The sequence below is a fragment of the Trachinotus anak genome, unplaced genomic scaffold (genome assembly GCF_046630095.1).
Source record: "Trachinotus anak isolate AG129_WGS33_773 ecotype Australia unplaced genomic scaffold, CSIRO_AGI_Tana_v1 ptg000020l, whole genome shotgun sequence".
NCBI lineage: Eukaryota > Metazoa > Chordata > Actinopteri > Carangiformes > Carangidae > Trachinotus > Trachinotus anak.
The window spans coordinates 3,279,376-3,302,360 of NW_027273871.1; the positions used below are offsets into that span (position 1 = coordinate 3,279,376).

The 22,985-nt window shown below is 39.3% G+C and overlaps 1 protein-coding gene across 5 annotated transcripts in view; it reads right to left on the reverse strand.

The window, feature by feature from the left end:
• The window catches only part of cadm1a (cell adhesion molecule 1a), a 353,787-nt gene that overhangs the window by 52,087 nt on the left and 278,715 nt on the right, over nucleotides 1-22,985 (reverse strand). For all 5 annotated transcript variants that reach the window (XM_071505896.1, XM_071505894.1, XM_071505893.1 and 2 more), the window contains 5 exons: nucleotides 21,865-22,017; nucleotides 20,797-20,934; nucleotides 14,318-14,476; nucleotides 8,104-8,200; nucleotides 1,923-2,095 (listed from right to left, as the gene is read on the reverse strand). In XM_071505896.1, the coding sequence (XP_071361997.1) occupies nucleotides 1,923-2,095; nucleotides 8,104-8,200; nucleotides 14,318-14,476; nucleotides 20,797-20,934; nucleotides 21,865-22,017 (720 nt within the window). The remainder of the gene's footprint in view (nucleotides 1-1,922; nucleotides 2,096-8,103; nucleotides 8,201-14,317; nucleotides 14,477-20,796; nucleotides 20,935-21,864; nucleotides 22,018-22,985) is intronic.

The window sequence follows — 22,985 nt, forward strand, 5'->3', positions numbered from 1 at the left end:
TATCAATATGCAGCAAGTACTATCTAACATTACCTTATATTAATTTAGAGAGTAATAAGTAATAAAAATGTCTTTTTTGTGGCATTTCTTATCTGTCAGGTACTGTAATGTGTCTTTGGCCCAAAGATCTATGTGTCAAACAGATTCTTACAAAGATAAAACCAGAATATAGACACAGAGACACTGACACTGCACTGTTAGTTTAAACTAACAGCTGTAATATAGCAGGTGGCAGTAAGCTGTTTCCTGATCTGCGACAGTACCCCGGTCGTTTTATTGCACTTATCATTAGCACATCAACTCTCTCTGCTGTAAATAACATCCATTCAGCTGGTGTCCGCTAGGCATTGAGCGTCCCTTTTCCTCCCCACATAAAAACTACTCTTTTCACTCTGCTAATTCCCTCTGACAATAGCAGCCAAATAATTTCTCAGCAGGCTCAGGGTCTACCAAAAGTAATTTTGGCCAGAGAAAATGAGTGTGTTAGAGTCTAATGCCCTGCTTGGGGAGAAAATGTTATTGGTATCAACAGTATGAAAGCATGTTGAGATAATGCTTATGAGGATGAGATAATTCCATAGAGAAAGAGAGAAGGATGCCAGGTCAATATGGAAGCTACAGAAATAAAATATCTGGCAGAAGTAGGTGGAAGGGTTACCCCAGATTTGTAGGAGGGAGCCCCGCTGATCAACAAAACAGACACCGCTCTTGTGTATTAATCACCAGCTGGGTTTCTGTTTTGGTCCATGCAAGAAAAAAAAAAAACAAGACCAGTATACACTATGACAGGGGTTAGCAGAACAGTTTCTTGGAGTTCTTTCTTACCTGAGTCAAGGGTCTAAGGGTAGAAGGAGGTTGTAAAGCTGTTTAAGGAAAATTTGTGATTTGTAATTTTAAGCTAAATATAGTACATAAACTTGACTTCCCTTGACTGGACTTACATCAACAAATAATAAAACTCCATACATTAAAATTAATGTATTAAAATTGAAATCCAATGACTATGGGGCTGATATAGCCCAGTTTACTTGTAGAACTAACCACATACTCTATGCATTTGCTGCAAAGTGATTTTTCACTCTCAGTCTCCCATGGCCACCTACCTTCATTTTCTGGAAACACTGGTTTGAAACCTGGCTGGGCTCTGGGGGCCTGCTAGCAGGGATTTTAGGTTATCAGGCTCAGAGCCAGAGCCAGGATTTTAGAAATACTGAGGTCATAAATCAAATAATTTTTTGACAAGCCAGAACAAAAATGTATGTAATATTTCTGATTATTTAACTTTTTCTTTATCTTCTTTGATGATTTAATTGAACTATTCAGTTATATTTTCTGTTAGGCTTTGGACCTAATTTTTCCAAACCAAGGTACAGGGAAGGTAGTGCAGTCAAGTGAACAAAGTGAACAGGGTGTAGCGACAAGCTTCTGGTATTGGCTACATCCACCGTGCAGCTGGAAACAGGGAGGGATTAAGAGTACACTGCACCTCTACTGAAACAGAGTCCTGATTTAAAAGTCAGTCTGCATACTTTGGATTATGCAGTGTTTAGTATGCTACAGGTGCGAGCAATGAGCACCAGTGCTAACAACTAGCCAGTCTTGTAAATCTCTCATCAGTCTACATTTAAATGATTCTGGTGTTAAGGTTCATGGGCTGCATTACATACCTGGACATCCTGGTCAGTGCATAAAAAGTGAGTTAATTTGGTTCAAATTTTTACACACAAGAGGCTGTTTAGATATTTTTAAACAATGAAATGTCTCAGACATGAGCTTTGTAAGATGAAATGGCCCTAGATATAGAAGAGTGTGTGTCTGGAGGAAAGAAGGGATAGAGTAAAAAGAAAAGCTGATAGTGGATAGTGATACAGGTACAAAGAGAGATAATAAAGTATTAGAGGGTAAGTGTTAGACTGTTGTACCATAGACATAGAGGATGTAGTCGTCGTAAGACTCCCCGACTGCATTGGATGCCACACAGCGGTAGGTTCCATTGTAGGACTTGTTTAGGTTTTCGATGTAAAGGTCACCACCAGTGATGACGGCATGGGATGGCACATCATCATCCACCTTCACCCAATTCACCCGTTGTGGCCTGAGAAGTAGAAAACCAGAACACTGGTAAGATCTCAGGGATAGGAGGAGGAGTGATGGATGATGTGATCCTAAGACTAAAAGTCTGAAGCAGTGTTAGTGGCCCCGAACAGATGCAACGTTCATTTCACCCCATACATACATACAAACAAACTGTTGAAGGAAATATTAGATGAAATAAAATCAACATATGGATAATTTTTGGTACTTTTAGCCATACTTTTTACCAAAGATGATTTCTCTCTCCATAAGTGCTATATCCAAAGGTACCTCAAACACAATACCATCATTATTAAATCGGGGTCTATTCTTTTGATACAGTGCACATTTGAGGGTTCATTACACAACATGACTTTTCTCACATTTGTGAACAGATTACTAGTTCTCAAAAGATTATTATCTGACCTTAATCTAAACAAATTCACCTCCTTGTTTTATTTCACTTCTAGCAGCTGTTTACTGGAAAAAAAGGCTAATGAGGCGAGCTAGGACATGAAAAAAACATAACATAATAAAATGACATCCTTCCCTTTGTGGAGCGTTAAAAGCAACAATAACTGTATGGCAGCTTTGTTTCGAAATTACAGGCTTTCTACGCGTGTATACTTATGAGTGTTGCTGTGTAGGTGGGCGCCTACCAAGTGTCTGTATTTGTTCTCTTTTGTACCTTGACTGAGGTTTACAGTGGGGTGACAGATTCCATTTTTATGACAATGAGCTCTGAGCGCCCAGAGTCACAGGGGGTGAGGAGAAAAGAAAAAGACAAAACACCTCTATTTTACTGCTGCAACTTCCAATGGCCACTGCCAGCTACTGTTATTTCCCCTGAGCTCGTGCTGATGGTCTCTCTTGTTGCATTTTGTTGTGGTATTTTAACTTGTTTCCCTCCATTTGAAAGCATTTGGTGTGGAGGGAGCAGGCAAATAGGAGAGGGGGAAAAAACAAAGATGAGGCAAAAAATCCAGGAAGAGAAAATATGAAATAACAGTAGGAGCTCAATAGCAAAAACAAACAAACAAACCACAAGTGTGTTTAATGGCTGTGGTGGACTGCTTGAAAGAGAGAGTGCCGTGTCTATTACAAGCTTTCTCCAGATGAAATGAAATGTAAATAAATAATAAATAGCTCTTTTCCTAAGATGGCATTAGAGACATGACCTAGAAAAAAGAGTTTCTATAGGTGGATGGGATGTTGTGAGAGGGGAAAAGTGAATCTGGAGGAGGAAGATAGACAGAGATAGACGAAAGAGGTAAGATGGGGCTGCAAGGAGAGAAGAAGGGCAGGCGTCTAGAATACAAATGGCTGCCTGCAGACGGGGCCCCCTGTGCTATCTGCTGGTAATGACTGCACAACTCTCAGCAGCTCTAATGAAAATGACTTCCAATTCCCAGCTCACTGTATTGATTGTGTTTTCATCTTTATAAAATGACTACGGGTAGTGTGCTTGTCTCTATGCCAAGTATGAAAACTGCGGGGGGCTGGTGGGGAGAGGAACTCAGAAGTACATGGTGTTTGGTTCTCTTTGTGTGTGTGGCTGTCTGTGTGCGTGTTTGCATTTTCTTGCACTTGTACCCTTCAGAGAATCATAAATAGTTTTAGACCCTCAGAAAGCTTAAGGCTAAGTTAAAGTCCTGCACTGGTTGAGCTTTGCAAACCAATACCCTCTCCCCACCTGCACCGTTCAGAGCCAAAACTGACCAGTAAATATATAACACATGTGAACCCACCCATAATGACATAGGTTCAGAGCTGGCTGCACAGACAACTGTGAAGGGGACTGCACAGTAGGGACAAACATCAACTCAGGTAAAGAAGTAACTAATAGAAAAATCAAACAAAATAACACAGTCATCTGTGTAGATCACAGAGGCAAAACCACAATTCACAAACAATGGATTATGTTTACTTGAGGTTCCGCCTGCTCAGACAAAACTTGCTGGCAGAAGCACACAGTCACACTCAAGACCTCAACAGACCAAAATTTCAATTTTGCAATTATAATTCAATTAAAATTTCAATAATAAGCACTAATCATCACTAATCATTTATTCCACTAATCCCCTTAACGGAACACTTCGCTGAAAAACCTGTGTTGAATTTCAAACACCTTTCAACTCTGTGGGCTTGAAAGGTGGCTCTGAATAACCTTGTCTCCTAGAAATTCTGTTTATGTATTACTGAATTGTTCCCAGTCACGTTGCGGTGACAAATGTAATCCCTGACAGGACAGGCCACGTTTTTTGAATGAATGACCTGCTACTACATGATCACTGGGAGGAGGCCGGGGTGGATGGCAGCTGTACAAAGTCACAAACTGCCACAACTGTAACATCAGAGCCTGGTTTTTCCATTCTAACCTCTGTCTGTGGTTACATATGGGCAACAAAAGGACTTGGGGAAAGATTGTGCTTGCCTAATTTGCCATTACAATCCACTGCAACTCTTGTGAATTCAAACTGTGAATTTCTCAGGGCCACCTTTCGAAAGCCTAAAACGGAACCTTTGAAAACATGGAGAAGACCTTTTTCTTTAAGGTTAGAATGTACCACCATGTTTGAATTTACTTGAACACAAACAGTCACATTACTTTCTAATGTAATATTCATAACTATAGCTTCATCTGATGATTATCTTGTTCTGTTCAAATTTGAACTGCAGTGTCAACATACTGTGATTGATACCAAACCCACCAGCACTGCACTGATGTTTGGATAGTTCGGCAGGTCTCCTACCACAAGTTCTCTCACCCTGCTTGTCCTAATGGCTTCATTTGCACTCCATTACATCTCATTTAGCAAAGACCTGTCATCTAAACAAACCAACACCTGTGTTTACAGATGATACATTTGGAATAAAAGCCTATTGAGCGACAGGCAAGAGCTCTCAGATGCTAGAGCCAGTCAATCTTTTAACTTTAATCACAAAATTGACTTAATCTGTTCATATTCAGTGCTTCAAGACCATCAACATACTCTGTCAGCACAGTTTCCCTAGATACCTTCAGACTATTAGCACAAAAACACCCTATTCATGCCTATTCAACCGTTGTCCTACGAAAATTATGCCTGTGAGATATTAGGACCCACTCCACTCTTAATAATGCACCTCTATGCTCTGCCCTCCACCTTTAAAGCAGTGGCAATTAAACACCTGCTCAAAATATCACACAGTAATTCTGATGTATTTCATAATTACAGGCCAGTTTCAAATTTCCCCTTTGAAATTCCTGAAAAAGAAAATAGCAGCCATTCAATTATGTGATTATCTATCCAGCAATGGTCATTTAGAATAGTCTGGCCTCAGGTCTTTCTGTAACACTAGTCCCAGTTGTAGACACAGTTTCACTCTCTACATGTGCTTGGATCAAGTAAGCCCTTTTATCCATCAGCAGACCTTCATCTCCTAATTAGAAGTGATTTGCAATGAGGAGACAAGTTCTAGAGCCAATGGTGAGTGCTGTCACTTCAACTTCATATGCTAGGTTTAGCTTCCGGTTGCACAGAGTGGTGATATTTCATTGTCATAAATAGTAGCAGTTTTCACTGCTAAATCAACAATAACCAAATCTGACCCAGTCACTTGTCCCCTCTCAGGTTCTGAATGGGCAGGCTATGAGGATCAAGAGTCTGCCTCAGGCTCATATGTACCATTCCTTACATTGGAATGGTACAGAGGTTTTAGTATATTCTAGGCAAGATACTAGTGTTATGTTTTCTAATGTACTGACTAAACAACGACCAAAATATCAATGTAACTGAAAGTGAAGCGGACCGAGGACAGAGCCCTGAGGGACTCCAGAGATTATTAGAGATGACTGGATGTTAAAATGGTCTAAAAACACACATGGTTGCTTTATAATAATAAAAACAACAAAAAAAGAAATATGACATATACAAAAAAAGATTTTGATGATGTGACTGATTCTGCAAGATTGACATGCATTTTGTACTAACTGAAGGCATGACATTGATTTTTGGCTTACCCCTGATTAAAGGGAATTGCAATGATCAAGACATGAGGATATAAAAGCATATATGACCCTCTCAAGATCGTTACAAGAGAGAAAGGACCTGATTTTAGAGATGTTCCTCAGTTTGAAGAAGCATGACTGTACCAATCTTGTAATAGAGGAGTAGAAATGTTTCTGTCTGAAATTACATTGAGGTTACCAGCAGCTGGTTGGACATTTGCTGACAGGGGGCCAGACTCAAACCTAACCCAAACCTAATCATCATAATCAAAGAGACGAGATCTGTATGTCATCTGCATGTAAATGATAATAATTGTTGTGTATACTAATAATGTGATCAAGTTGAAGCATTTAAATAAAAAAACAACAGAGGACCAAGGATGGAGCCTTGGGCTACACCCCAGGTCAGAGGGGCCACAGCTGAATAAACATCAGCAACAACAACTAAGAAAGTTATGTTTGACAAATATGATTTAAGGCAGTTTTCCTGAGGCTGACCCATTTTTCAAGGCAGTCCAACATCATTTTATGGTCTACCATGTCAAAAGTTGAACAGTCGCCCGCATCAGCTGTTAATGAGAGTTAGTTACTTGGATGAAAGATGGTGATATTCTACATAGTAATCTCTCAGTATGTAAGGGTCAAGAATTGATCAATGCTGCTACATAAAACAATAGTCTAACATATAAATGAACCATGCGAGACATTAACAGTGGGTTGAACCAAAAGAAAAACTTCACTTGGAAACTTGCTGGTGGCACATTGAAAGAAGAGAGGATACAGTAGTTTTCTGTTCAGGTATAGTCTCACTCAAAACACTTATAGAGACAGCGTTCATATTTTTTCCTTAATATGAGAGGTTACACAAGTTACTCTCAGGGAAGCTGAGAGATAAGCACTTTGATGAGTTGTTTCCCATAGAAATTGGATAAAAACTTCTAACAGTTGTCAGAGGACAATGACAGCCCTGACATTATGAAGAATGTCAACAACAGGAGTGGAGACATTTTTTACAGTTCTGTTCAGCATGAGCAAGTTACCCTTGCATTTTTACATAAATTACATTGTATCTGCTTCTGCAGGTGTCAAGATGAAAAGTGAGTTTCTATTTTCTCTCTGTTTTACTGTACTTTCTTTTTATTTCAGGGGCTAATATTATCTATTCTCTACAGAGAAGAGGACTTATTTGCTTCTTCAACTTGAAAGGTACAGTGTAACCCAAGGATAGTGTGGTACAGCCTGAACTGAAATTTCTGCAACGTCATTGTGAATATCAATATGTACTATATATGTGCTTTAATATTTGCCTTTATATTCTTTTCACGTATTCTTATTTCTCTCACTGTTATACACTGTGTATCTATATTGACTGAATCTACCACCTTTTCATTTTGCAAATAACATTTTTATCCTTTCTACTAAGCTGAAATCCAGACCATGCCTGTTTTAGGATTAAATTCCAACACAAGAGACTATTTTTGACATCCTGTCAGTGAATTTGGACACTGAGCTTTAACGGATTTATTACATTGTTCGACTGCCAACTTGAAACCATATTCTTAGGGTTTCAGTTGTATGCACTGTATCCAGGCACTGTTTTTTTAAATCACCAAAAAGATGGGGGTTAAATCTGATACATGTATTTTTTTTCAAAAAAAATATAAATTTTTTTTTAGTAGTAACACGAGTTCCACCTAGTGCCAGCATCCTGTGGGCAGAACAGTGAGTGGTAAGAGGTTAACAGATTTCTAACTTTTGTGTCTGAGTATTGGAATTGTGAGATGTACATGTTTATGTTGACTTTTGATATAACTCAACACTAATTTCTGCTGCAAAGGATCAATGTGATCAATGAACCACTCGTGTCCTGTATGGAAGCATATTCACTCATTATCTTTCTCTACTCATTTATTCACACTTTTCTTTAATTGTCACCTACTTGTGGTTCCAATTGCCACTGCAATGAGACAGCCCTATGGCTGTTTTTAATTGGTTAAAGTGTGTGTGTGTGTGTGTGTGTGTGTGTGTGTGTCTCGTACTGGGGTTTGCCTTTGGCCTGACACGTCAGTTCCAGGTTCTCTCCTTCCCTGGTCAGACCCTGAGGAAATTCCACCACAATCTTCACCTCCGGTTTGTCTGAAAGGATTAGAGAGAGAGACGGAGAAAGAAAATTAAATGCTGGGACAACATAACTGACAAAGAATTATCCACCTTCACTCTACTTCTACTCTCTGCATCTGTGGTCTTCCTGATGGATGGATTCTGATCGATTCCTGACTTGCCTTTTTATTAAATTTGTTATATTTTTTTGTTCCCAAATTGCCTATGAGGAGTCAGTGGAATTACATTCACTGTAAGAAACTGCAAAATATGATTAACAGTTCTAACACAAACCAGTCTCCAGCAAATTATGTCCACATGCATTAAATCTGTATTGTGCTGTATATTCATGGGTAAATTATCAATCTTTTCACTGTGTTTGGCTCAACAAATCCTCAGAGGTGCTGCAGCAAACAGTAAGGATATGGAGGTCGGGCTGGTGGATGGGAACACAGGAGTTCGGCTTCAGCACAGATGCTCTGTGTTCATGTCTCATCAGGGGTGATGTTAAAGAATACAGGCAGAGGTGGTGTGAAGCATTAGCTGATGCCAATCAGTTAACCTGACTCCTTACGTTATTACTCATCTGATACAATCATATCAGCTGCAGTTGCTGCTGTAGCGCCGTCCACCATCCGTCCATTAAATTTTGTTACTACAGCCAAACTACCAGTTGCTTTTGATGGCTGATGTTAGAAAAAAAAAGTTAATTTTCTGAGTATACAACTCCTCCCTACACAGCATTCATCATTTGGTAGGCTAATGTGGGCAATGACATTTTTTAATCATGTAACTGTTTTTCCATCAGCTTCCATCGATGCTTTCTATTTTCCTACAGACTGAATACATGGTAAGCTGCTCACCATGATCACAGAAACAGTTCCGAAAGAATTTCCAGCTCTACATTTTTATTCTGGGACTCCACTTCAGTAAATTAGCTTGATTCATAGATCAAAACAAAAATACTATTCATCTCAAACTGCCTGTTATGCAGCCCATCACTTCAGCCTTTGACTGACAATGGTATTATTAGCTCTGGCCTCCTTAAGAGGCCTTGCTGATTGGCTGAACCTCTGGAAGCTTGCTGAAGGGCAGTGTACCCAGAGCCTGTGAACACCACCTCATTGTCTTACCAGTGTGGAGGTTCTGAAAACAAACTGTCAAATTAACTTACTACTAACTAAACTAGGTAACATAACTGATTTGATATTCCAACTTCACAAATCCATCGGTACATGTTCAAGTCTGAATCTGATCTGGAATACTAAAGTGGACAGAATGAACATCTGCTCCGACTAGCTTTGTTTGAGGCTTGTCAAACTAGCTGGTAGTCATGCACTGTGCAAATGTAATGATGGAGGTAAGTAACAGAAGAGAAGTCTGGTAATAGAAACGAAGCATTGCAAGCACTTCAGTATGAGAGAATGACTCCCTTTGGACGTGGCCTTGTAACTAAGCCAACCTTTTGCATAAATACAAAAAAAAAATTTGGAACACACTAAAGGAAAGGGAAAAACACCAAAAGGCATAACAACAATAAATGCAGCAGCAAGAGCAACCATGACCTGTGTTGGAGTGTCAGAGGAGGTCAAGTTCATGTTTCTGAAAGGTAAGTTTACATTTATTATGAAAGAATTCTTCCACACAAACTTTGCTTGGTCTACTTGGATTTGACTTTTATAATATTTTATATATTAAGCAATAAATAAAATACATTCAAGTATTTTTCCTTTACATTTGACTACTGCTGTTGCCATAACCTCAACCCGTTCTTCCATTGTAGCAAATAATTCTGCAGCTGTGTTGGTTCTACCTTGGGCATATTATTGATGGAATTTTAAATCAACCAAACACCAAAACACAAGCCAAAGCTCTGGGAAATGATAGATATGGTGCAGAGCAGGACCACAAGCCATGAGTATGTCCAAAGATGTTACCTGATAAAGCTGCAACACAAAACAGAAGACACTGCTGAAGAGCTGAGGCGGCAAGAAAGAAAATGTAAGAATGTTGCTTTGACAAATCAGTGGAGAGCTTTGACAGTCGCTGCTGTGCTACTCTTTGCAACCATGGAGTTTCTATTGTTCCCAGTCTATTGACTGTTGCTGGTGTTATCAAAGCCTATTTTCATCTTGGTGTGAGCAATGATCCTTTACTCTGGACAAGAATCTAATGTTTTATTCAATCCATCATCTGGGTTAGGGATTGAATTCAGTGTTTCCATGCACTGAAGTAAGACCAAGATAGAACAAATGCAACAGAAGTCCTGCTCTGACTTGAACTTTGAAACATGGCTCATGCTTAAAAATAAGGTTGATAATTCCACAACATGAGGAGTACAGTGCAAGCAAATCATGAATGGGGGCCTAGGTAGGTTAGTATCAACCTGATGTATTCATTTTCATATGAGGTTGTGTTCAACAAAAAAGTATTTAATGTACAAGTGTTTTTAAAAATAATATTTGTTTCACCAGCAGTGTAAAATGGTGGCCAACATAGATTTCTGGCAATACATCACCACACTATGTCCTAGTTTGTTTACTCTGGGTGTTCCTATATTAGGGGTTGCCCATAAATACCTCCAGAGTTCAGCCATTTCACACCAGATTGATTGTTGAGTCACAATGGTGTAATTACAGTTTTCCGACTGTGATATGAATTATTTTGATCCTTTCCCCCTTTTATAGCTTAAATGCCCAGTTCGATGCTGCATTTTTAATCAGCCTGCAGACAGAGGGATCGGCCTGAGTTATGATTTCAAAGCCGGCTGTTAAGTTCCATACTGATGTCCGACCTTCTCGGCAACAAACAACACATGTCTGGCCATCCATCTGTCTAAATCACACCCTGTCAGTGGTCGGCTCTCAGCCTTGGTGATGGACAGCACATGGGCGAAAAGCCAAGTCTTCTGCTCAGTGGGCATGCAAGGGTTTAGAAAGCAACCCTTTGCTTTTGTTTCCACTCCAGGCATTACATGGCATCCTGCAACTTCTTCCTCACTAACAACACCATCTGACCTTGTCATCTTGGAGCCATAAATATGAAGGACGTCAGACATCTGTAGGTTGTTTTTATAGTCTCGAGTAGTTATGGTGGAGCTTTCTTGTCTCTGCTAGAAAAACACACAGTGCATTGCCAGATCCTCATACTGCCACTTCAATGGAAATGAAATAGTGTCTACCGTATGCAAGAGGACCGTCATCATTATGCCAATGGAATTATCTACTTTATTGTGCACCTCACCTCATAAGCACTCAAGACAGCGCTATCCATCTCTTGACAGCCAGCTGACCTTAAGAGTAAACAACCAGGCAACAGAGCAAAACAACTTTGCTTATACACATAAACATTACCGGTTTATTTAATTATACTGTCCCCTGACAATGGGCTTTTCTCAGCAACTCCTTACTACCCAGTTCACTCAAATCCACTCACAAATTGCCCACACGGTGAGTGATTCAGTGTAAATCAGCTCATCCACCTCAGTAATCAGTAGCCAGACATTTATGCCACTGCAGAAAGACCTTATTTTAAAGGTCCTGTCATTTAGAATTTCCTCAAAAGGAACTGATCTATAACTGAATTCCTGGAAAGGTTTATGAAAAGGACGTAATTTGTAGCTAATTATAGAGAAAATGGTCACCGTGATCAGTAGGGGTGCAGAGGTGTAGTACATGTATTTGCCCTAAAGCACTGACAACAGGGAATTCACTTTGGTACTACATAAAGACAAATAATTACTGGCAAATTATTATATTTTACAGGGTCTACATCTTTCTCATGTGCAAAACATAAACACTAAAGTGTGAGCATTCCAACTGGACAGCTTTAGCAGTGGGACATATCACACAAATAAGTCTAGGACATGGCTTGAGAAATCTCTTAGTGACCAAAGTAATGAAGTTTGATCCTGAACTTGCAACGTTTCTTCTAGACTGGTAAGTAAAGAGCTGTTAATGCTTATGTTGGCTATGTAGATATAGCGAAAACTAACAAATAGGTCCTGTAAACTGCGCTGCCGGCTCTAAACTTTTAGACATTTTAAAAAATGTTGAAATTGACTTCAAGGAAACTTTAATTTAAAAAATGAGCATTACTGATATATTGACATTTGTGTGTTTTTTCTTAATCACCATACTGTATGCCAAGGACTCCCAAATAAATTTTAATAATAATTTTTTTTTTTCAAATAAACAACATCAACTTTTACTGTTTGTTTTGTTTTTCTTGTTGTACAAAAAAGACATTGAATTGCAGCCCTAAAACTGAAGTAACAAACTGCAGATTTTGTGCATTGTGAAATTCCTAGTACATAATAGTCCATATCTAGTTATTAAATTCCAATTAGTTGTTAGTCTTTAGTCAGTGCACAGAGAAAAGAAACTCCTCTGGAAATGAAGAACTGGTTTCCAAGTCTTTTCAGGAAATTACAGAAAAAGAAAATAAAGAAAATGTAGAAGAAAAGTCAGAGAACGATTTCTGAAACCATCATCTATCACATTTGTAGACATGTTCCATACAACCAGTAATACTCTTCAATCAGCACTCTCCAAATGTAATATTAAACTGTATGGCAGAGAGAGATCAAAGAGGAGGTGGACTGCAGGGCTGGCTATGCCTGTTTGTTGCCCATTACAGTATGCACAGAGCATGACAGCAGCAGCCCCTGCATGAAGCAGTGAGGCACTGAGCCGGGTGGTCCATGTGCGCTCCCTGCAATCAGAGGCCAACAAAATGCCATGGTGCCTCTGTAGATGAGCTGATCTCCTGTTCTCACTCTCCCAGGGAAAGGTCAGATAGCAACAGAGGAGGTTTTGTTTTTTTAACAGAATGTAAGGACACGCCAGAGGCCGGCAACATAAGGTTAGATTTTTTCTATTTCTATTTGCATTCAACCCTCCTCTCTACCTATTATCTGCCAAAGGCACTTTAACAAACACTGATGCTTTTGTGTTCAGTCTGCTTTAGGTGTTTTACATTTGACATTTAAGTTCTTTGTGTTGACGTGCTTTTCATTTTGTTATTTACTCTGTAAACAGTATTAATTTGTGCTCTGTTTCAGTTTATGCCCTGTGAACTAAATGATTACTGAGTCCCTTTGATATTTGAACATAGTGATTGAGATATCGTTGCAGGTTTCGGGTTTACAGATGTATGTGCAGTGAATTGATGAATTAATAAATATTGGTTCTTGCTTGCCTTTTATGGCAGAACAGGAAAGTGTATGTGTAAGACTATGGTGTTTATATGCGAACAGCTGATTAAGGTGCATGTTGACATCCAGCTATGGCTTATCTGGGAGAGAAAATCGGCCTCATGCGATCGCACTATTTGAAAGAAACTTCCATCTTTCTGCCTTGTGTCTCTACCTTATGCCTTTTAACCTGGTCACACACAGTTATGCTGAGTTATGATCCGAAAACAACATGGCTGCAGAGGCAATCAGCTAGTTACAAAACTAGTTTTTGCCCTGACAATCAGACAATGTGTGTCTGAAGTTTACTTCCATGTTCCATGGACTTCTGAGATGTTTAAACTGCTCTGCACTGCTTTAACAAATTCATGGCCTTCAATTAGGAATTAAGTCAGACTGTGAATATGAGGATGGTAAAATAAAAGATATCTTGTAATATGAAGTCAGTTGAAACAGGAACCCAGTCTGTTTGTAATGCATCACAATGATGACAAAATTTAACACAGGCAAAACAACATTACTCTCAGTGACAGAAATATAAAGGTATTCCCACGTTTTATTCATCATGTACTGGGAATCTTTTCTCTCTAATGACAATGGCAGGTACCAAAGTTTCAATGGGGGAAAATGTGGAATATTTATGTCATTTAATTAGTGGAGATGGAACAGGCTACTCTATTGCAGTCCAATTTTCTCCCCTTATTCATCATAACCTGTGCATGGAAATGATTTCCCTTCAGTGACACTGCCACACATGCCACACACTAAAGTTTTAGTTAGGAAAGTAGCAAACTTATGCCATTTAATTAATGAGGGTGGAACGAGCTTCTCTGCTGCAGTCCAATTTATTGAGTTAAGCTGATGAGACACTCGAAAAAAAAAAAAGGAAAAAAGACGTCCATAATGCTATTTAAATATCCATGCTGATTTATTATTCATTTCCAAGCAGAAATACTTACACTGCACCTCCAGGTACTTCTGTGCTTGGAAGTCCTTGACGGCAGGGTGGTCTACGATGCAAACCACAGGTACACCGTCATCCTCCTTACTCACGGTGAACGTCAGGCGGCTGGTTACTGTGTACATCTTGTCATAGGTCAGCTCAACTTTGGGCTTGCCTATGGGGGAAAAAAAAAAGAACACTTAAACACAGCATTGCAGGTTCATTTTGGGTTGCAGTTAAAAAATGAATGAGCCTTACACAGACAGAACATAAAGTCCACTTCACTCACTGAGGTCTGAAGTATAAACCTTGATATACAGTCACAAACATCTAAAACTAAAACAGCAAAAACAACATTTCTTTCCAAATATTATTAGCATGATGTCTTGCTCAAAGTTCTCTAAAGTTGAATTCATGAGACACTGCAAGTGTTTACTTCACCTCTGAGAGCCTCTCATTACAGTTTGTCTTATCTATCCATCCATCCATCCATCCATCCATCCATCCATCCATCCATCCATCCATCCATCCATCCATCCATGGGTCACTGGGGTTTGGAATCTATCCCAATTTACAATGGAAAACAGGTGGGGTACATCCTGAACAGGCTGTCAGTCTATCATAGGCTTGACACTCCCAACCATTCGATAACATATATAATATATAATATCTATATCCTATATTTACCTAACATGTATGTCAATGGACTATGTGAGAAAACTGGAGCACCCGGGGAAAATCTTATCCAGCCAGTGTATTTGGCCCCAGATCCCTTCTTGCTGTGAGGTAACCGTTCTTGTCATTGCACCACGAGTCTTCTATATACCTGCAGTTCCTGAAATTCTATATTGTCTAATTTAAGAAGTTAGACCTTGGGAATTCATAGATAAAAAAAGTGGACATTTGGTTTGAACTAAACCCAGCATTGCTTGTTGTCCTAATCATTGAAATGACTCCTCATAGATTGCTGGTTGGTTGTCTTCCTGCTTCAGGGCTCAATTTTATTTTCAGGGTATGTTTTCTGCACTGTAGTCAGATAATGAAAACTGGGCTGCAGAGGTTTAGACTGGCTTTGCAAAGAAATTATTATGTAAGCCTTGATGCTTTTATTATAAAATTATTTCTGAAAAATATTTTAAGTTCATATTTTGGATTTCTTCCTGACTTGTGTTGACACTCAATTTTACGCATCTTTTGTTCCTTGGGGGAGAACTTTGTGAACATCTTGTTGTGCTGAAGGGTCAGGTAACAAACTTGCAGTTAACTAAACAACAATGATGAAACCTTTGCACTCAAGCTGAAAAAAATAGCTTTGAAAATATTAAGGCCTGACAAAGACAACCATTGTCTGGGTGTGAGGAGAATGTATTTCTCCTATTGACCCTACAAAATATATAGAGTGGAAGTGAGAGCGTCCTTGAGAATTGTCAAAGAAGGTGAATCACCTAAAAATTGACAGCCATGAGGGGCTACTGTGCAACTGTGAATCACTCATTAGGCTTTACAAAGCCTGATTTATTGTGTAGCCACCTTTTGTGCAGCACTACCACATCTGGAGCCTGTAATGTAAGTCTCCTCTGATTATTGGCAGCTCCGTAAAATCAGACAATATGTTCTCAATTTCAAAGAAAAGGATACATCATCACAGTCATACAAAATAAGAGGGGTAGCTGCAGACAGCTCTGCACAGCAGTGTCGCAAAGAGAGATTGATTATTTTTATCCCTTTGTCCTACTTCCTAACAGTCTGTTGCACAAGTGTGTTTGTGTCCCATCAATAAAACAAATACTGGAAGCAAAAAAAGTGAAAGAGTCTGCAAAGATAAAACTGGAGAAAAATCTCTCTTAATGTGAACAGTGTTGTATCCATCAGTTTATATTTTAGCTGTAAAATAGCTACCTAGCACACATACTGCAGCTCAGCCACAGCAGTGATACCGTCACCGTGGTGACAGCTGTCTCTTTGGATGCTGGGAAAGCAAACGTGTGTGATGTGCCTAGTGTAAAGGAACAGGTTGTCATGAATAAATACCACTAGAGGCTTCAGATACATGCAAGGGCCTGAAATGGGAACCTGAAGGGGTCTGCTCAAATCAAAATGTCTTTTGAGATGCCTGAAGCAGCGGTGAGGAGACGTCTTTATGCAAGTCCTGGGTTTCTGGATCTCCTTCTTTACTCCTTAAGAATTCATTATAATAAATATACTTGCCTACAAAAGTTACTAAGGCAAGCACAAATGTATGTAAAAGTATGTATAATTACCATGTATGGTAAATTGGTTGAGATAATTAATGAGCCACCATCTTAATTTAATGTTCACTCTCCTTTTTCTACCATTTGTCATTACAAAAAAAAAAAAAAAAAAAAAGCTTTGAGGTTTCTGAGCCTGTTCCTCATTTTCTTCTTGCCTGGATGGAGCTATTTTCACATTCATTCACATACAGAGCAGCCACTAATGCAGCACCTATTTGTGCAAGGTAGAGATACAACAAATGAACCCTGCTGTGCACTGTAAGGCACAAGCACTGGCTGGTGCCCGTTCCTTGGGAAAGGCAGAGGAGACAGGGTAGTCTCACAAGACAGACATCAGATAGTTCTCCAGTTGTGCTGCATCAAATATTAATCTGCTGAAGGAACAACAATGTCACTTGAGGGCAACACACATCAAAACACCTGTGCCCATTGTTTTTCCATGTAAGGCCACACACAAGCAGCGTCACAGTGCAGTCTGACTGTAGCTCTTTCAGGAGGTAGTTTCTCCAGGGTTTTATAAAAGTAGAGCTAATAGGCTTCCTCTGTTCTGGACTCTCCATCCCCTAAAAGGCCAACATTGTCAGGACTGTTTATTATTCGTCATTGATGCAAACCTACATTTCAAAGTCAAAGGGCCAATCTGTAAGTTCTCTCTGCTGCCAAATGTGGTTTCTTTCTCAGGAGCACTAAGTCATTCAGGCCACACTGGAGGCTACAGCGAGCCACTATCTGAAAGTCTAGCTGGTTAGCATGCTAACTTCAGTAGATGAAAAGAGGTAATGGAGACAGGAGATCACACTGGCTTTACTTTGGGGGAGACTGACGATGAATTAGTGATAGCTCTTTGTTTGAAAACATTGTGCTGTATGAAGCACTTAACTTTGTGATAGAGATTAATGTGACTGAAAGGCAGTGGAAGGTCAAATGAAAGCTGAGGTGGCACTTTAAGTGTTATGTAGATGCCAGTATACAACCTGAGTCACTTCTCTTCTCCTGTGCCTCCTCAGCAGTTCACTTCTGTTATCGTTTAACCACATTCTTGTGGAACAGGAAGAGAGTGATGTCTGGTTAAATAAAATATACATCTCTCCACTTCTATCACTTTACCCAAAAAACTATTCTTTTATCCATTTGTAGAGTCTTCCTGCTGGGGTAGAGCAGGGTAATTGAAATCACCCTGTGGTTGTCTCATAAGACTTGAGGCTAATGGCTGTTCTGGTTCCTGTCAGTCAATGAGGTGCCCTACCTCCTGGCTTTTTCTTTTCTCTATCCATCTTCCTTTTCTTTCATTGTAACAGAACAGAAAGCAGTGACCTGCACCACTGGATCCTGCACTCCCTTTTTCATAACTTTTACTGCAGTGTAAGCTTAAGAGCTGTCAGTGTTAGGGCACATGTTAATAAATCACTGAAAAACAGGATAAGAGAAAATAAAAGGAGAAGGAGATAATAGTGAGAAAATAGGTCTGTGCATATTAGGAGAGAAAGTTGGATTTACATTGGCAAGCATGACAATTGCAACCTTTAAATGATATTTAAGAGATCCTGATTATCCCTTAAGGTAATTAAGTGAAATTCTTGGAACGTTTAATTAGGAATAAGTCTGCCAGGCAAGGAGCCACAGCCGATGGCAGTTTAAGTAATTCTGCCCTGGTGTCAGGACTTTGGCACCCTGAGCCATTCTTTTTCTTCCCATCTTTCCTTTTCCTGCACTCGTTTGTCTTTCACATCAGCAGAGCAAAACAAGGCTCCACGTCTTTCATAACACTCCTGCAGTGTCAACCACACAAACTGTGGAGTCATTTGACACAGAGCTAGCATTAACACGACAGCTAACTGCTATGACATGGTCAACAAATATTGTAGACATGATATTGTTGACAGCAACAGCATTAATGTCACTTGCAAAGACAAGGAGTGTAAAATTATAGATTATGTTTTTTTTTAAGAGTGCCCTCCATTTTTCCAGCTGGTAGCATCTGTTAACTGGTGGCAAAAATAGATGTAAACAAATGGCATGCTCCAAATGCAGTGTTGTAACAGCCATTAAATACTGTTGTGTTATGGCAAAAAAATTGCATCCATCAATTGCAGAAGTTCAAAGAGTGCCGAGCTTGTTTCAGCAAACGGCAATCCATTCTTAACAAGTGTGAGAAAACAGCACGGGCGTGGGGGTTGAGGGGCATTTAGCATTATATAAATCATTTGGTTACGGTGGTTATGGGCTCCACTTCGCCCATGTACAAAAGCAAGTGCACCACTACAGCACACCATTAGGCAGTGTGTTTGCACGCAGTCAGTTTGCTGCATAAACAAGTTTCTGAAACTTCTTTAAATAATCTGTACAAAGGATTAGAAAAATCCAGTGAACACAGGCCAGATTTCTGCTGAAGAAACTTGACTTCCTGGCCATATAGTTTCTAAAATGGATTTCCTATGTGTACATGTGCAGGAGAAAAACATCACTGTGATGATGGTGTGGCAGGATAATAGGAAAACATTATTACATGTTGGTGTCCAAAATAGTTGGACTGAAACAGACAGGAAACAAAGGCAGGATATTCACCTCGAGAACACAATTAAAATGGCTTTGGCTATGCAATACTTACAGCCTAAGCACTGCCAATACTTGCCTGTAAACAGTGGTCAGTAGAAACGAAAGAGTGTCAACTTCTTTGTGACATGAACACATAGTTGTAAGCCAATTCCTGACCTTGACACAATCTGACATTCTCAGATTTGAGCTGACCACTAAGGGTTTAATGGGCTGCAGTGTAGAGGTGAAGCTGCTCAGGGCCTTCTACACAGCTTCTGATTAGGACCTTTGTTTCAAAGTCTTTACAAAGCTTGCTGTCTGGGCTCTGAGGTGGAGCTGCCTGGCAGGAGGCCTGTTCACCCCTGAGCTCTGCTCAGACTTCTAAAGCTCAGCTACCTTTGATAAAGGAATGAAAGTTGTCACAGTGCCAATAGACTCTGGCTACTGCTGCACATAGACATTGCTTTAATGGAAACCATTCAAAGTCGCATCAGAGCTCAGTATAAAAAGCTATAGCATTGATAGAGGCATTGAATAAAGAGAAGCAGCAAAAAAGTAAGAAACCAGCCTTAAAAAAATGGTTCATTTATTTACATGTAATAGGAGCTAAAAGGATGCATATGTGCAGGCAGAGGGTAAACTAAAAGGAAAATGCTCTCCGCCAGAAAAACATTCTATACTATGGACAATGCACTGTCATAGTTGGGAAATAAATGATCTTTGTCGCAATTATTTTCAGTCCATGTCAAATTGCACAGCATATACAATAATTATTTGTCTGTCATTGTGGTCTTTTAGGACCGAATCATTTTTTTCTGTTGCTCTATTCAGTAAAACCCATATGAAATGACAGATAGGAATTAAATGCCTTTTCCTGTAGCAAATTTATCCATTTCCACTTTTTTTTCCATGGACAAACACCACTGATGAGGCAGACTGCACTATGAAAGCAGATGCTCAGGAAGGGCATCCCGCTCCAGTGTCCCCTGATGCCCTCCAGTGGGGCCTGTGAGCTGGACATTTTGTCTTATTGGTCGAGCCATTACTTGATTGGCAACCGTATTAATGTTGTCATATGTTTCTGAACTCAGTCATAATCTTGAGGAATTAATTAAATTAAAAACACAAATAAATCTGATTGACAAGAGCTGTGACACTGTTTACACACCTGTCATGTTTAGACAACTTCCTTAGCTTTAGTATGTTTTAGTCTCTGGACAAAAACATTTTGGTTTAGCAGTAGGAAGATGGGTCAAACATCAAAGTTTAACAGGTGAATAACATTAAAGATTCACTGCGACTTCTGAAGAGAAAATTGCATTTACATGAGCATACAGACAGGAGTATATACAGGCAGCATAAAAAATCATAATATTTGAGAGAATGTTGTTTTCATTCTTTTGTTTGCATGTAAGCTTTTATGTTCCACGTTTTGTCAAAGTGAGGGAAAGAGTGGAGGCAACTTGAGTTTTGTTTCTTTTTAAAGGCATCATACACACACCATGGCCTTTTTACTCAGGTTCATGGAACACAGTGTTTTCTGTGCCAAACAGTAGTACTCCTTCCACACAAAAGTACACAGATGAGTGAATATTATGAAAGGAAGTAGCTCTGATTTTCTGAATTTCAAAAGTCTGTCATTGTGTAAAGAGAGAAAATGCCCTGATTGATGATTGTGATTTTCTCCTTGTGTTTAGAGACCCCCTACCTGGAAGCTCCTTATCTCCCTTCATCCATCTGATGGTGGCGGCAGGCTTACTGCTCATGGCAGTGCAGGTCATCTCTGTCTCGTTGCCCTCACTCAGGACCTCATCCCGGGCCTCGATGATGGGGTTACCCGGAGGAACTGCAACAAGACACACAAACCAAACTCTGTAAACACTGGGGAATTATACTGTAGTGTTTCTCAACCCTGAGCTATACATGCCAAGACACATTGCCTCCTGAACTGGTGGCTCCATGTTTTAAATGTTTAGATTCTGCTCTTCGACAAGCTCGTCAGCGAAGAAAAGCGAAGAAAAGTCGGTGACAGCTGACCTTCTCAGTCATTCAGACCATCAATAGACAAAAACTGCTTTCTCTGAGCTGGGTTTTATTCAGTACTTTTTTTTTTTTAACAATGCAATGTGTTTAGCACTTATGTAAGAGGGTCATGGACTGTAGGTTGTAATTCAAACTTGAACTCTCATACAAACTAGTGAATGCATGCCTATTTACATATTAGAACTGGGTTATTGTACATCCTCTTTTCACATCATGACAGTGGGATCACTTAATGAAAACTCAGTTTTCTTGCTTTGGAAAAATCAATGTTACTAACAACATTCAAACTAAAAATGAGTTTTTATCATCAATCTTTTTATGTTTTTGTGTGAATAATTCCATATATGATGTACTTTAACAACGAGACACAGTTCATTGCATTGAATAACAGTACTATTGAAACCACATTTGTCAGTAATCTTTGTCTTGTTTCATGAACATGTATGAAAAGTTGTTAATTATGACCTTTCTAGCCTCCTATACTTGCAGCCTGGAGATTGGCTTGTTTACTCACTGAAGCATGATGATGACATTAAATAAAGACACATGTATAAAAATACATGACATTCCTGTATGTCCTAGCTTCACTGTAACTGCTGTCAACCATGTTGCTCAACATGTCAGTGTCTCCACAGTTGAAATGTTGATTAATAGCCTTCACCTCCCTGCTACCAATGACAGTGAACATTTGGGTGTACATGTGTGTTTGTGTGTGTTTTGCTTTGCTTTGTACTTAGCACGGTGATGTCAGCGTAGGCTTCCTGCGGGGGGTCAGTGTAGAGCTGGCAAACATATCGACCCTCGTCTGACAGTGAAACATTAGACAGCGACACCCGCAGCTCGTTGTCTGAGAAGTTCACCAGCTGAAAGCGAGCGTCTTTCAGTGCTGAGGGAGAAAAACAAACACACAAAAATAAAATTGAAACAGCATATCTACACACTCAGGAGGTTCATATTTCATGCGTATAGTAAGTAAGAAGATAGTGATGTTTAATTTTGACCGGAAAATCAAAAGCTGTAATAAATCCATACATAATGTCAATACATTTAATTCATACTGAGACTAAAAGGATTTTGACTGTGAAACATTTTGTAGTTTTGTTTGTTTTTGTTTTCACACCACATGAACCCTGAAGGGAAAAAAAAATAGTAAAACACGCTCATCACAATTTCCTGCAGCCCAGATTGATGTCATCAAATCGCTTGTTTTGACCATCCAACACTCAAAAACCAGATGTTCACTTTAAAATCAAAAGCAGCAAATCCTCGCAATCAAGAAGGATGAAATAAGAATTGTTTGGCATTTTTCGTCAAATATGATTGAAGATCATGACATAATCAAAGTAATTTTCAAATCCTTCTGTTGATTGACTTTTTTCTAATGATCCAGATTGAAAAATAAGACTCTATGTAGCAAAATAAAATGGTTATTCAATATTTGTGTAGCTGTTTATTATTCTGCAAAAACCCTTAAGGAATGTACAAACCATCTAAAAAGCAATTAATTTTTTATTATTGTTACTTTAAACAAATAATGATAACAAGGAGTTGTGTTTTTTTTTTTTATTCAGCAGCAGCAGTAGCAGCAGGGTCTTTTCTGTTATTACCCCAGAGCCATACAGCAGCAGTCCAGCTTTTTCTGGGTGTAGGCGGAATGTTGCAAATGTATTTTTTTAATGTTTTATGGACAAATATGCCGCTAGTCATTTTAGCTTCAAGTGCATTACAACTTCAAGTGTGCTTCAAAGAGCCGTCCAGAGAGAGAGAGAAAGAAACAAATACCTCAATCTAATTAGTCAACAATCAATCACAGAGCAAAGTCATGTAACACAGTATGCAGCAACAAAAGACAAA